Raw genomic sequence first — 13,485 nt, 5'->3', positions numbered from 1 at the left:
AATAGGCCCAAGACCCCGAAACCGACACCGACACCGACACACCGACTGTGAGAACCCAGATTGTAGACAAATTGGCCCAAGATAAAAATGAAACACCCCGTAGATCCACAAGAATTAGGAGGCCACCAAAACTGCTTGACCTATGAGGACCCATGTGATCTACTAACCATTTGTGTTAAACTGTATGTTAGGACACGGTTTCTGTTAAGGGGAGGAAAGCTGTTAGAGTTTTACCTTAAGTGTATGTTTTACCTTAAGAATATTTCACGAACAGTTACTGTCTACCACAATTGATTGTCATTCATATGAAGTTAAATAGTAATAGAGAGAATAAACTGTCATTCAGACCGCATCGTGCTTTCGTGCTGTGCGGTTCTTTCTCTCTTTGCGGAAGGAAGTTTTTAATACTACCCGAAGCTATTTTAATTTCAACGGTGCTTCTTAGCGCTATTTGTACCCACTGATCCCGTTACGATCTTTGCAAGGACCCGTGCTTTCGTTTTACGTTGGACCCGGAAGTAAAATTCCGACAAGCGGTGGTAATCCTGCAGGGACACCGTTCTGGGAAAAAACCTCTTGGAAGGTCACGTCTCCACGCTCAGCAATGAGCATTAACAAAAACAAGAGGAAGGGGGAGTCTCTGAATTCTCCACTTCCTTCAAAGAAACAAGGTTTCAAGACCGTCCTGCCCAAGCGCGGAAAAAATAGAAGGAAGCTGGAGAATTCAGATATTCCTTCTAACTCTAATATCGGAAATAATTCTTCTCCAATCGAACTGAGCAATCAGTTCGATTTGATTAATGATGAAATTGAGCAAATCGAATCTACCTCTAGCCCAGGTGATTCGATTCATGCGAAAAAGCAAAGGATTCCGCCAATTGTGGTATCTGTTGCCGAGTTTTCTGGCTTCCGGAATGAGATTTTGAGTAACCTTCAGGGGATCAAGGTTTCATTTCAGATTGCTAGGAAGGGTGACTGCCGCGTTTTGCCTGGATCCTTTGACGATCGCAAACGTCTTCTTCACTATTTAACTGAGAAGCGCCATAAATTCTTCACATACGACGACAAAACTGAGCGATTGTTCAAAGTCGTCTTGAAAGGTCTCCCCACACAGAGAAGAAAAAAGTTGGGATTCCAACATTTTCTACTTGTTATTTTAAAAGTAAGGAAAATCTGGTACTTTTAAGTGCTAAAATAGTTAAATTAAATGTAAAATATTTGATCTGAAAGTTTTTTTCTCAGTGTAGAACTGTGATTTTCCAGCCACCTGGCACGACGCCATGTTTCTGTAGCCAACATCTCAGTGTAAAATTCATGATGGTATGTGTTTTGTTTACAAACATCACATTTGATTCCCATTAGGATACAGAACTGTCAGTGGGATACGGTCGCGCAATGTTGGCTGCAAAACAAACCTATTGTGTGAGATAGGGATGCCACCGGGCTGTGATTTTCACAGTGAGCTCAATCATAATAAAATTTATAAAACAATCAAAATAGTTTAGATATTTCATATTTCTGGCAACCATGCCAACAAGAAATAATATAGGGGCCGTTCAAAAATTACGTCCAAGGTTTGAGGGGGGGAGGGGGGTCAGAGTTTTGTGACAGTTTGTGACAGGGGGAGGGAGGGGGGTTCGTCTTATGTGACGTCCGTCCACAAGAAAAAAATACTGAAAGCATTTTAGAAACAACTTGCATTTTAAAAACATTCAAACTGTTAGTAAGGAATAACTCACTATGTTATTGTGAAAATAGTGTACGAAAAAGATAAACCACAGTAATCGCTAAAATATAAATGAGACATGTACGTACAGGGGGAGGGGGGGGGCAATTATTTGTGACAGTTTGTGACAGGAGGGGGGGAGGGGGGTTGAAAATGCCGAAAAACGATGGACGTAATTTTTGAACGATCCCATAACTGGCAGCTCAAGACAATCTGTCAACAGAAATAGGGGAACGGTTCGCCACTTCATCTCATCCCGGCCAACCATTTCTTCAAGTTTCTTCAAAAATCTTCATATAGATCTTTAAAGGTTTACTTATCAACCATCGATAGCGATCGATGCCATTTCATAAAGAATTTTAAATTGGTCAAAAGTTACAACACGGAAAATTTATAACGATCTTTTCCAAAATATCGATACCAATTGATGCCGTTGAAACGATATGATTTTTCACCGTTCTTCTTTATCTACCTGTCAAAATTTTCGACAAAAACAAAAATCTTCAGAGGTACCTCGAGAGCATGTTCATTGTTCTTTTTTTTTTCATTTATTCGAGAATCGAACCTGAACAACTGTTGAGATGTTGTATTTTCATACAGAGATCTTAACAACTAGACCACGTTATATTCTGATTGGGAGTAGCTAAATTGCATGAACATTCTACACCATATCATTTATTTGAAATATTACTTATATGTAGGGGAATTATTTTCCACCCTTCTACCCTTCTATTCTTATAATAATCGTACACTACCATGCAAAAATAACCATACATCAATTTCGGTCATATTTGAGTAAAATGGTTTTCCATTACGGCATAGCTTTTCTTTGATTATTATAAAACGAAAGCCGTTTCATTCCATAATCCATTTGTTTACGAAAATCTTTATATCCGGGGAAATAAACCCCAAAAGGACAATCGATTTTTCGATATCCAGTGATATGAATCGATGAACTAAAAAGTGATAAAGGGTCAACGGTGTTAATCTATGAAATTCTTTGTCAAAATATATCATTGCTTTGAGATCGTTCTTTATCAGATATTAGTTAACGTTTCATAAATATTCATATCGTTATTGCGATTAACTTAATGATAAAGATGTAGCGGTGTTCATCTTTGAAATGCTTTGTCAAAGTATATCATTTCGTTGGTAACATTCTTTACATGAATTGAGATAACGAATCATTAAGATTTATATCGCTTTTGCAAATATTTTAGGGTAAAGAAATACCGACAAAATTATTTAATTTTGTATAAATAACTTTGAAGTAGTTTGACGAATGGTTGGTCGGGATAGCTCCTATTTCAATCCCATCGAAAACAAAGCAATGGAAAGGAATTTAGTTTGTTGATTATTTTTGTGATTTTTTTCAGCAGTGAGCACGCATGTTGACAAAAAGAAGCGACGAATTTGGTGCTGTATTTCTTTGTTTAGCGATGGGATGGATATATGTACAGTGAGATGGAGATCGGAACATTTTCCCTATGAGTAAAAAATTGTTCGTCACCAAGCAGGTTTTTTTTCTGTGGACGGAAAGTTTAACGGAACCTGGAGATACGGAACAATCGTAACAAATAATCGACCCGACTACAACAACACCGGCAAAATAATCTACCGGACGAAGTACAACTGGCTGCTGACGAAACACCCAAGCTTACGTGCTTTGACGACGATTTAAACGGAATCGCTCTGGTTGGTGCGGAAGAGGCATACGCTGAGCAGAACATATTGATACACTTCCTCCGACGATGATGACTAGCGGTGCGGTTCAGTCTGGATGCGTAGTCACATCGATACATGATTCAATCAGCAGCAGATGAAACAAATAAATTGCAGGAATAGAACTAAAAGATGATTATGGGAATCCACTTCCGGAGGAGGCACTGGCTGATAATATGACTTCACCGGTAAGCTAGCAATTTTTGTAATTCTCTTTTTTTTTTCTTCATTTTATCATCCATTTATACATGCCACAATTATGTATTGCTTGCAGAAGGCTCTCAGACCCTCTATACCGCAAACGACCACGGCTGGATCACTACGCTTCAGCGAAAGTTCGACCCAGCTGATTCGCAACGTATTCATCGAGAATCATCACCTTCAGAACAACGATGGAAATGGACGTGGTGGTGGTGATAAATACTACATGCATCGCCGTAATGAAGGTAAACCAAATCACCATCAGCACAACTACCGCAACAATCAAAACGGCGGTGAGAACCGAGACGGAGTAAATACGCACAATTCGACCAACTAAAGTCAAGGCGACGGCGGTAATCTGATCACAATGCTAGAGTATAAGTATAAAAATAATGGCATATCTGTAACAATGAAAATAAAGTAAATAAATAAAATGATAATGAATAAAAATGAAAATAATCAACTTTGAAATGGTAACATTTGATTATGACGACTCAAATTGAAAGCGCACACTACTTGTTTTAAAAGTATCATTAGTTCATTCAAGTATAAAATACGCATTTAGATTTAAGAGGAAAATGTTATTTTAAAAAGTTGACTCTTGTTAATGTTCTTCCCAACGTGACATTTTTGCAATTGTAGATTTAACAATTCATTACTTTCTACTGAAAATCACTAACGAATTTTCTTAATTTTACTAACGTTTCTTTGGATTTTACCAACGTTTTTTTTTTGTGTGCAGTGATGACAAATCACTGGATGAGATTAAAATTGAAATTTATCAATTACTTGGATTTTCACCAGTCCAAGCAAGGGCCTCATACGCCTGTCACTGGCGAACAAAGCTCGAGTACTCTGCATCGAAGCTTAGAACCGCTGTTAGGGCGCAATCGTTAATACGAACATTTTTATGTTCGGTTAGTTACTGCAAATTTCGAGTCCCTATAATCAAGCAGGTATCTCAAGCATACCACATCGTTACATTGCTGCATGATTGAGTGTTTAATTTTGATAAAATATAGAAAACAAAAGTGTGCATAAAAATTGACTCGCCATAACAAAAAGGTGGTAGAGAATTAACACTGTAGTTTACAGTTTAGAACCAAATCCAGATGTCGCACATGTTGGGGTAGGGATTCAGTGCTCCGCCTTCTCCCCCTGAGTCCAAGTAATTAAGATGAAAAAGAAATCCCATTCTGGTACTTCCCAGAGGGGCATTTCTCAAGAATTTTATTTAGTTCATTTTAACAAAAGTGAACTAAATAATATGAAAAGTTTGGAAAAGGCCTGTATTATGTCTCATGTCCGTGTTACATGGGAACATTTCCGCAGGCCTGGGGGAAATTTCCAAAACCCTACCCAGAAAAGATATTTTAGTTACTAGATAAAGATTGTCGCTGTCGTCGCTGTCCGGAACATCTTTTGCTGGCGAGGATAGGGGAGCTAAATGTCAAAGAAGGAAAATCCATACGATTTGACAGGTATGTAGCGACAATCTTTATCTAGTAACTAAAATATCTTTTCTACCCAGTGCCGTAAGTGCCAAAAGTGGGGTCATGGAACCAAACATTGTCACATGGATGCTAAATGCATGATTTGTGGTGGAACCTCTCACGCCAAGGACGCATGTCCTGTGAGAGAAGATTCCAATAAATTTAAGTGCGCAAACTGTGGGGGCAATCATAAATCCAATTTCTGGGAATGCCCTTCACGCAAAAAAGTTTTGACTTCCCGTGCAAAATTGATGACGGGAAATTCCAATCGGATCCCAGATTCGACGGGTAGAAATTTTTCAAACGCTCAAATTTCGAAACCGGTTACCGGTCGAGCAATTCATACCCACCACAATTCACAAACAAATTTTGCCGCTCGTCAACGAGTAGCAAGCACTTCAGTAAATTTTTCCAATGTACCTACGTATGCAAACATCTCTGCTGGTAGACCAAATTTCTCTTCTCAAAATGAGGTTTATACCCATGTCCCAACGGAAAATAACGGTCATGTTGCCGATTCAGGTAGCATGACTGCTTCCGATTTTGATTTTTTAACTGAACAATTGCATCACATGATTGATGCAATGTTCAAAGCAAATACCATTCCTGAAGCTCTTCAGGTTGGTATAAAGTACACACAAAAAATTGTTATCGGACTCCGTTTCAATGGATCCAAATAATTGTGTGAAAGTTCTAAATTGGAATGCCCGCTCTCTAAAGGGTAAGGAAGATGAATTATTCAACTTCCTTTCAGTTCATAATATGCATATTGCCATTATAACTGAAACGTATTTAAAAACCAGGACTCTCCATTAAAAGAGATCCAAACTATTTTATCTACAGAAATGATCGTCTTGACAGCGCCTGTGGTGGGGTCGCCATTGTCATTAATAGACGTATCAAACATAAATTATTTTCTTCGTTTGAAACCAAAGTTTTTGAAACCTTGTGAGTTTCTGTTGAAACAAATTTTGGACAATTTTCCTTCATTGCAGCCTACTTGCCTTTTCAATGCAATGGGCAGCAAAAGAATTTGTTGAAAGCTGATCTTCAAATTCTGACTCGCAACAAATCAAAATTCTTCGTAATTGGTGACTTCAATGCCAAACACCGTTCATGGAATAATGCTCGAAGCAATTCCAATGGTAAAACTTTATTTGAAGATTGTTCTGCGGGATATTATACTATTCAATATCCCAATGGACCAACTTGTTTTTCTTCCAGTCGAAATCCTTCTACAATTGATTTAGTTTTAACGGATTCAAGTCAGCTGTGTGGCCAATTGGTAACTCATGCTGACTTTGACTCTGATCACCTTCCTGTGACATTTGAAATCTCACAAGAAGCCATTTATAATCCAATCAGCTCTACTTTTAATTATCATAGAGCTGATTGGGATTCTCTCAAAACGTATATCGATAGGAATTTTGATGTTGATATTCCTCTCGATACCAAAAGTGATATTGATAATGCTCTCGTATCTTTGACAAATTTAATTGTCGAAGCCAGAGGCATTGCAATTCCGAAATGTGAAGTTAAATTCAACTCCATTATTATTGACGACGATCTTCAGCTACTGATTCGTCTTAAAAATGTGAGAAGAAGGCAATACCAAAGAACTCGCGATCCCGCGTTGAAAGTTATTTGGCGAGATTTGCAAAATGAAATTAAAAAACGTTTCGCTATTCTGAGAAATACCAACTTTGAGAATAATGTCTCGAAGTTGGATCCCAGTTCGAAACCCTTTTGGAAATTAACAAAAAATCGTAAAAAACCTCAAAAGCCAATTCCAGCGCTTAAAGAGGGAAATAAAATTTTATTAACAAATGGCGAAAAGGCTCAGAAACTTGCTCAGCAGTTCGAGAGTGCCCATAATTTTAGTCTAGGTCTCACTAGTCCAATTGAGGATCAGCTTACACGAAGCTTCGAAGACATTCTCAATCAAAAGAATGTTTTTGACCCTTCGTTGGGAACCAATTTGGATGAAGTGAGATCTATTACTAGAAAATTTAAAAATATGAAAGCCCCGGGTGATGATGGTATTTTCTACATACTTATCAAAAAACTTCCTGTGAGCTCTTTATCCTTTATGGTTAATTTATTTAACAAATGTTTTCAATTGGCATACTTTCCAGATAAATGGAAAAACGCCAAAGTTGTTCCAATTTTGAAGCCGGACAAAAATCCAGCTGAGGCTTCTAGTTATCGCCCAATCAGTTTGCTTTCTTCAATAAGCAAACTGTTTGAAAAGATTATTTTAAATAGAATGATGGTTCATATTAATGACAATTGGGTTGTTTAGCTCAGAAAAATATCGAATTTTTGGCAGTTTAACATAACGAGCATGCTTTTCTGATCTCCAACATATTTTTATTTTGTTTGTAAACCTTTTATTTACATTTCTATACAGCAAACAATAAGCCATTTTAATCGATAGAATGACACTAACATTCATAGAATGACAGTTAGCCCATGCAGCATAAGAACAAATTTTTAGTCCCATATAAATTCAAAATGCAAATTAAAAATAGTTCCGGGGCTCCAAAAATTCTGAAAATTTGGGGTTAGGCTCAGTTTTTAATGCAGATTCAGAATATGTAAAAACATATATACCCCTAAACAACCCAATTCTATTTTTGCTGATGAGCAATTTGGTTTTCGCCATGGGCATTCAACCACTCATCAGTTATTAAGAGTTACGAACTTAATTCGGCTCAACAAATCTGAAGGATATTCGACTGGAGTTGCTCTTCTTGATATAGAGAAAGCATTTGACAGTGTTTGGCATGAAGGTTTGATCATTGACGAATATCAAAATATATCGTCAATGGTTTGATTGTAAAATTGATGAATTTTAATTTTCCTCTGTACATCATTAAACTGATCCAAAATTATTTATCAGATCGCTCGCTGCAGGTAAACTATCAGAATACTAAATCTGATAGATTACCTGTAAGGGCTGGTGTCCCCCAAGGCAGCATACTGGGGCCCATTTTGTATAACATTTTTACTTCTGACTTACCTGATTTACCACCAGGGTGCCAAAATCTTTGTTTGCAGATGACACGGGCCTTTCAGCCAAAGGGCGAAGCCTTCGTGTCATTTGTAGTAGATTGCAAAAAAGTTTGGATATTTTCTCCACTTACTTGCAAAAATGGAAAATTTCCCGAATGCTTCCAAAACTCAGCTTATAATTTTCCCACATAAGCCGAGAGCTTCTTATTTGAAACCTTCTAGCAGACATATTGTCACTATGAATGGGGTTCCAATTAATTGGTCTAGCGAAGCTAAATATTTAGGACTTCTGCTAGATCAAAATTAACTTTTAAAAATCACATTGAAGGCCTTCAAGCCAAATGTAACAAATATATTAAGTGCCTATATCCACTTATAAACAGAAAATCAAAACTTTGTCTTAAGAACAAACTTTTGATTTACAAACAAATTTTAGACCTGCCATGTTGTATGCTGTGCCAATATGGGCTAGTTGTTGCAATACTAGAAAGAAGCCACTTCAAAGGATTCAAAATGAAATTTTGAAAATGATTCTGAAGTTGCCTCCGTGGTATAGTACCAATGAACTTCATAGAATTTCTAATATTGAGACATTGCAACAAATGTCCAACAAAATAATTTCAATTTTAGACAAAAATCGTTGCAATCTTCTATTGCAACAATTAACTCCTTGTACCCTTAGTATAAAATAGGTTAAGTTTAGTTTAAGTTGAAAACATTGTAATTCCTACATGGTTCAATTCAACCAGAGGAAAAAATTCTAACTGCCAGAGGCAATTGAAATGTATTAATAATAACTAAAAGCGTAACATAGCAAATAAGGATGATAGTGTTAAGAAAACACGGAACACCTACACTCAAAATAATCTACACATTAATGGTACGTGAAAAATCACGTAGCCACTAAATTTCACTCACACCACTCATTTTACCTGATATCTATAAAAAGTAAGAAGTGGCACATGGTTCTTGACTGAAAACTTTTTTAATTAAACCAAAATAAACGGTATAATTTACGTGAATTTCACATTAGTGAGCATAAGCTGAGAACCTTGCGCAGCTTGATGTTTAGCTGTCAAAATAGTTCAACACGTCAGTCATTGCTGAATAACAATTTATTATAATTCTAATTATCTATAGTCTAAGTCTAATTATCTATAGTCTAAGAGCTGAATGCATGTATTAGATAATTAGCAAATAAAATTAGTTAAAAAAAAAAAACCTGCCGTTGAGTTGTGAGCAAACCAACAAGCAACATGCGTTTTACTTTTTCTTAATGCCAGTCGTCATTTTTAGTGTTGGTTACAGCAAGTAGAAAACCGAATTAGCCGCCACCGAAGTTGGATTTTTTCCACAATCCATACGTTAAATCTAATTTCGGAAGTGGTGCGCTGTATAGCGCATCACCAAATGAAATCAGCGCACCACTCCCGAAGTTAGGTTAAATAAGCGTGCGTATTGTGAGAAAAATCCAATTTCGCTAATTGCCGATTTCGGTTCTCTACTGAATTGATAATAGAAGTAGAAGAAGATATCAAATAAAAGTTGCTGTGTTTTGGAGGTTTTGGATATTCTCAATTATAATAATATTGTATACAATGGTTAATTAAACGCGCTTCTAATCTTGGTATTAAACAAAATACGATTCAATCACATTCAATCACAAAATGCAAAAAGTCTACTTTCGCCCCGTTTTACCTTCGCTGCACTCACCTGCATTTCCAGAGAATGGGTACCAAGCACTCAAAGTGCGAAATTGCAGATGCCTTTTGTTTTGTTCCTCTCTCATTTTCGCCAATGAATCGTTCGTGATATTTTGTGTTTACTGTTCGCCTTCTACTCTGTTCTTCTGTCGTGCAAGTTGAACACAAATCGAATTCAGCCATCAGATCAGCCCCCAAACACGAAGCTACAACTACTTTTTCGTGACTTTGTGAGGTTTTGTGTGTTTTCAAATGAAAACGGTGCTCACGTATGATTTGGTGTTTTTCCTGTTGTGTTGGTTGATTGAAAAGTTTGAACAGTGAAGGCAGTGAAGTAATGAAAGGAAGGCAGCAAGAGAAGAGTTCGAATTTTGTTGCGTTTGAGGATGGTGTTGCTCCCAGCAGTATAGAAGTGCAACGAGAGAGAAAAGAGCAGATGTGATTGTATTCTTCAGCTGTTTTCACCCATTTGGCTATTTTTTGTCAAGCAGTGTGCAGTACTTGTGGTTTGAGAAAAGTGGAATTCAAAGTCCCGGAAGTCGCTGGTAAGTGGCATTTTTGCTCTCATTTCCATCATAGATGTGAATTGTTTTAAATGAGGTCACTGCGTAGATTCGTGAGAGGTTTGTGTATTGTGGAAAATTTGGGCTTTTTTCAATGTTCAATATTTTTGCTTTGCCATCTATCGTAACTTGCTGGGCGAACAAAGAAGCGCGAAAAAGACAGAAATAAAATGCTGACTGAAAGAAAGAATGAAACAGCCGAAGTTTATTTTGCTCAACTTGGTTTTGTGAGTACGTGTTGTGCTGGTGGTGAGTGATTCTTGTGTTTAGGCTGAGTGTTTATGGAGGGGTGGCGAGGGATGCCAGATGATATAAATTCACAGTCGAGTAAAAATGTCTTCATTGTTAAAACTCTAAATTTCAAAATCCAATAGACGAATCGAAGTAAAAATTAAAAGAAGAAGACACGGTGGTGTTAACTTTGAAACTTTGACAGATCCTGCAGCACAGCATAAGAAGATAATTTTAAAATGCTTATAATAAATTCTATACAAATTGTAATGCGGGGGTAGCAGGGACTATGTCCAAGGGCTTGACGATCCCTTCCCAGGCCATCCCTAAGTAACCAAAAGTCCCTTTAAGAGTGCTGGGCAAGATGCGCCACCATGTTATTGGGTGGCAGCCAATCAACGCAAGGATGTGCAAGCTGAGGATAAAAGACCGATTCTTCAACTATAGCATCATCAACGTGCACAGCCCACATGAAGGGAGATCCAACGACGAGAAAAAAGCATTCTACGCAAACTGGAGCAGACATACCACGGATGCCCTCTGCGGGACGTCAAAATCGTCATCAGCGACAAAAACGCACGGGGGGAATGTATAGACCGGTCATCGGACCACAAAGTCTGCACACTGTATTGAATGATAACGGACAACGATGCATAAACTTTGCAGCCTCCCGCGAAATGGTAGTCCGAATCAATTTCTTTCCCCGCAAAAATATCCACAAGGTCACAAGGATGTTACACAGAAAGAAAAATCATTTATCAAATTAAAAAAACCGTTGGTTAAAATGAAAAGTTGCGTTGGTTCTTTTTCGTAGAGAGTCCCGTGTGATTAAAATAAAAGTACGAAAACTTTTGTTACACCCATGCTTCAAAAATGGTATGCGGCTCTGAAAATAAAAGTACAAAACTTTCAAAATGACAACGTAATTGTCACATCAAAATAGTAGAATAAAAGTTGAATATTTTCAATTGCAATGAAGTTTTAATTTCACCAGAAAGGTTTTTTTATCCCTCCTCCATTCAAGTTTTCTTTTCAAATTCAATTGAATCAATCGATTTTTTCTTATTTTATCAATATTTATTCATCTGGGTTGGTTTAAAAACATGCATGCAACATGTCCTTGGCTGTCGTGTCCACCTAGCACCTAAACCAGCCCGAGAACCAGTCATCGCAGCTCTATTGAAACCACTGGGTGCTTTTTTTTAAACATGCCATAGTTCTTCTTCCCGTCAAAAATATTAAAGTAAATCTGTGAAGCAAATCAAAAAAAAATAAATTAGCGTACAAATTCATTCACGCCATAGCGAAGCACCAGATTTGGGTGGCGATTTTGAGGAATCATAATTGGTGCACATTGGTAGTACACTGGATTTTGTTTTTACGTGATTTACATTTTCTCAATTTTCCACTCATCTTAAATGTTTAACGTATATTAATTATCACGTGATTTTTCTTTGATTTATTCTGGATTTTTTGAAACATGTTCCGAAGAGTTTGGTGGCAAATTGAAGTCACACGATCAAAAACACGAGCGAAAAAAAATCGTGTATAAAAACAAAATCCTGTGTATTTACATCGTTTCTTTTAATTAAATATTTGACTTACCTCTTCGTTTCGGAATACCAGCTCAGGGATTTCATTTATTCTTGTCACTGCACAGAATAAAAAGTAATAAAAACGGCGCGAACACCACAACAAAGTTGCGACTATCAAAATTTATCGAAAGCAGCTGTGCCTGTGGCGTATGCTGGTTTCCTTGCCAATGTTTTGTTTTCATTTGCCGCTGTCATGCACTGCGAGGAAAATAAACAGATAGCCCGGCCAACCATTTCTTCAAGTTTCTTCAAAAATCTTCATATAGATCTTTAAAGGTTTACTTATCAACCATCGATAGCGATCGATGCCATTTCATAAAGAATTTTAAATTGGTCAAAAGTTACAACACGGAAAATTTATAACGATCTTTTCCAAAATATCGATACCAATTGATGCCGTTGAAACGATATGATTTTTCACCGTTCTTCTTTATCTACCTGTCAAAATTTTCGACAAAAACAAAAATCTTCAGAGGTACCTCGAGAGCATGTTCATTGTTCTTTTTTTTCATTTATTCGAGAATCGAACCTGAACAACTGTTGAGATGTTGTATTTTCATACAGAGATCTTAACAACTAGACCACGTTATATTCTGATTGGGAGTAGCTAAATTGCATGAACATTCTACACCATATCATTTATTTGAAATATTACTTATATGTAGGGGAATTATTTTCCACCCTTCTACCCTTCTATTCTTATAATAATCGTACACTACCATGCAAAAATAACCATACATCAATTTCGGTCATATCTGAGTAAAATGGTTTTCCATTACGGCATAGCTTTTCTTTGATTATTATAAAACGAAAGCCGTTTCATTCCATAATCCATTTGTTTACGAAAATCTTTATATCCGGGGAAATAAACAAACCCCAAAAGGACAATCGATTTTTCGATATCCAGTGATATGAATCGATGAACTAAAAAGTGATAAAGGGTCAACGGTGTTAATCTATGAAATTCTTTGTCAAAATATATCATTGCTTTGAGATCGTTCTTTATCAGATATTAGTTAACGTTTCATAAATATTCATATCGTTATTGCGATTAACTTAATGATAAAGATGTAGCGGTGTTCATCTTTGAAATGCTTTGTCAAAGTATATCATTTCGTTGGTAACATTCTTTATATGAATTGAGATAACGAATCATTAAGATTTATATCGCTTTTGCAAATATTTTAGGGTAAAGAAATACCGACAAAATTATTTAATTTTGTATAAATAACTTTG

At 36.7% G+C, this 13,485-nt stretch overlaps 2 protein-coding genes across 4 annotated transcripts in view; both read left to right on the top strand.

The window, feature by feature from the left end:
* The first annotated feature begins 3,133 nt into the window (after window positions 1-3,133).
* On the top strand, window positions 3,134-4,097 carry LOC134212968 (GATA zinc finger domain-containing protein 14-like). The gene is made up of 2 exons (XM_062691375.1): window positions 3,134-3,636; window positions 3,723-4,097. Exons 1-2 carry the CDS (start codon window positions 3,625-3,627, stop codon window positions 3,984-3,986), a joined length of 276 nt encoding a protein of 91 aa, XP_062547359.1. The 5' UTR covers window positions 3,134-3,624; the 3' UTR covers window positions 3,987-4,097.
* Window positions 4,098-5,021: 924 nt separating this feature from the next.
* The window catches only part of LOC134206807 (ubiquitin-conjugating enzyme E2 H), a 47,623-nt gene continuing 39,159 nt past the window's right edge, over window positions 5,022-13,485 (top strand). The window contains exon 1 of one of the 3 annotated variants that reach the window (XM_062682537.1): window positions 5,022-5,130. The gene's annotated coding sequence lies outside the window, so the exon portion shown is untranslated. Of the gene's footprint in view, window positions 5,131-10,001; window positions 10,406-13,485 lie in introns of those variants that run through there. The other 2 variants (XM_062682539.1, XM_062682536.1) reach the window with 2 other exon arrangements.

This window comes from Armigeres subalbatus, chromosome 1, assembly GCF_024139115.2.
Source record: "Armigeres subalbatus isolate Guangzhou_Male chromosome 1, GZ_Asu_2, whole genome shotgun sequence".
Taxonomy (NCBI): domain Eukaryota; kingdom Metazoa; phylum Arthropoda; class Insecta; order Diptera; family Culicidae; genus Armigeres; species Armigeres subalbatus.
Note: the sequence above shows the minus strand (reverse complement) of the source record. Positions and strands in the feature narration are given on the sequence as shown.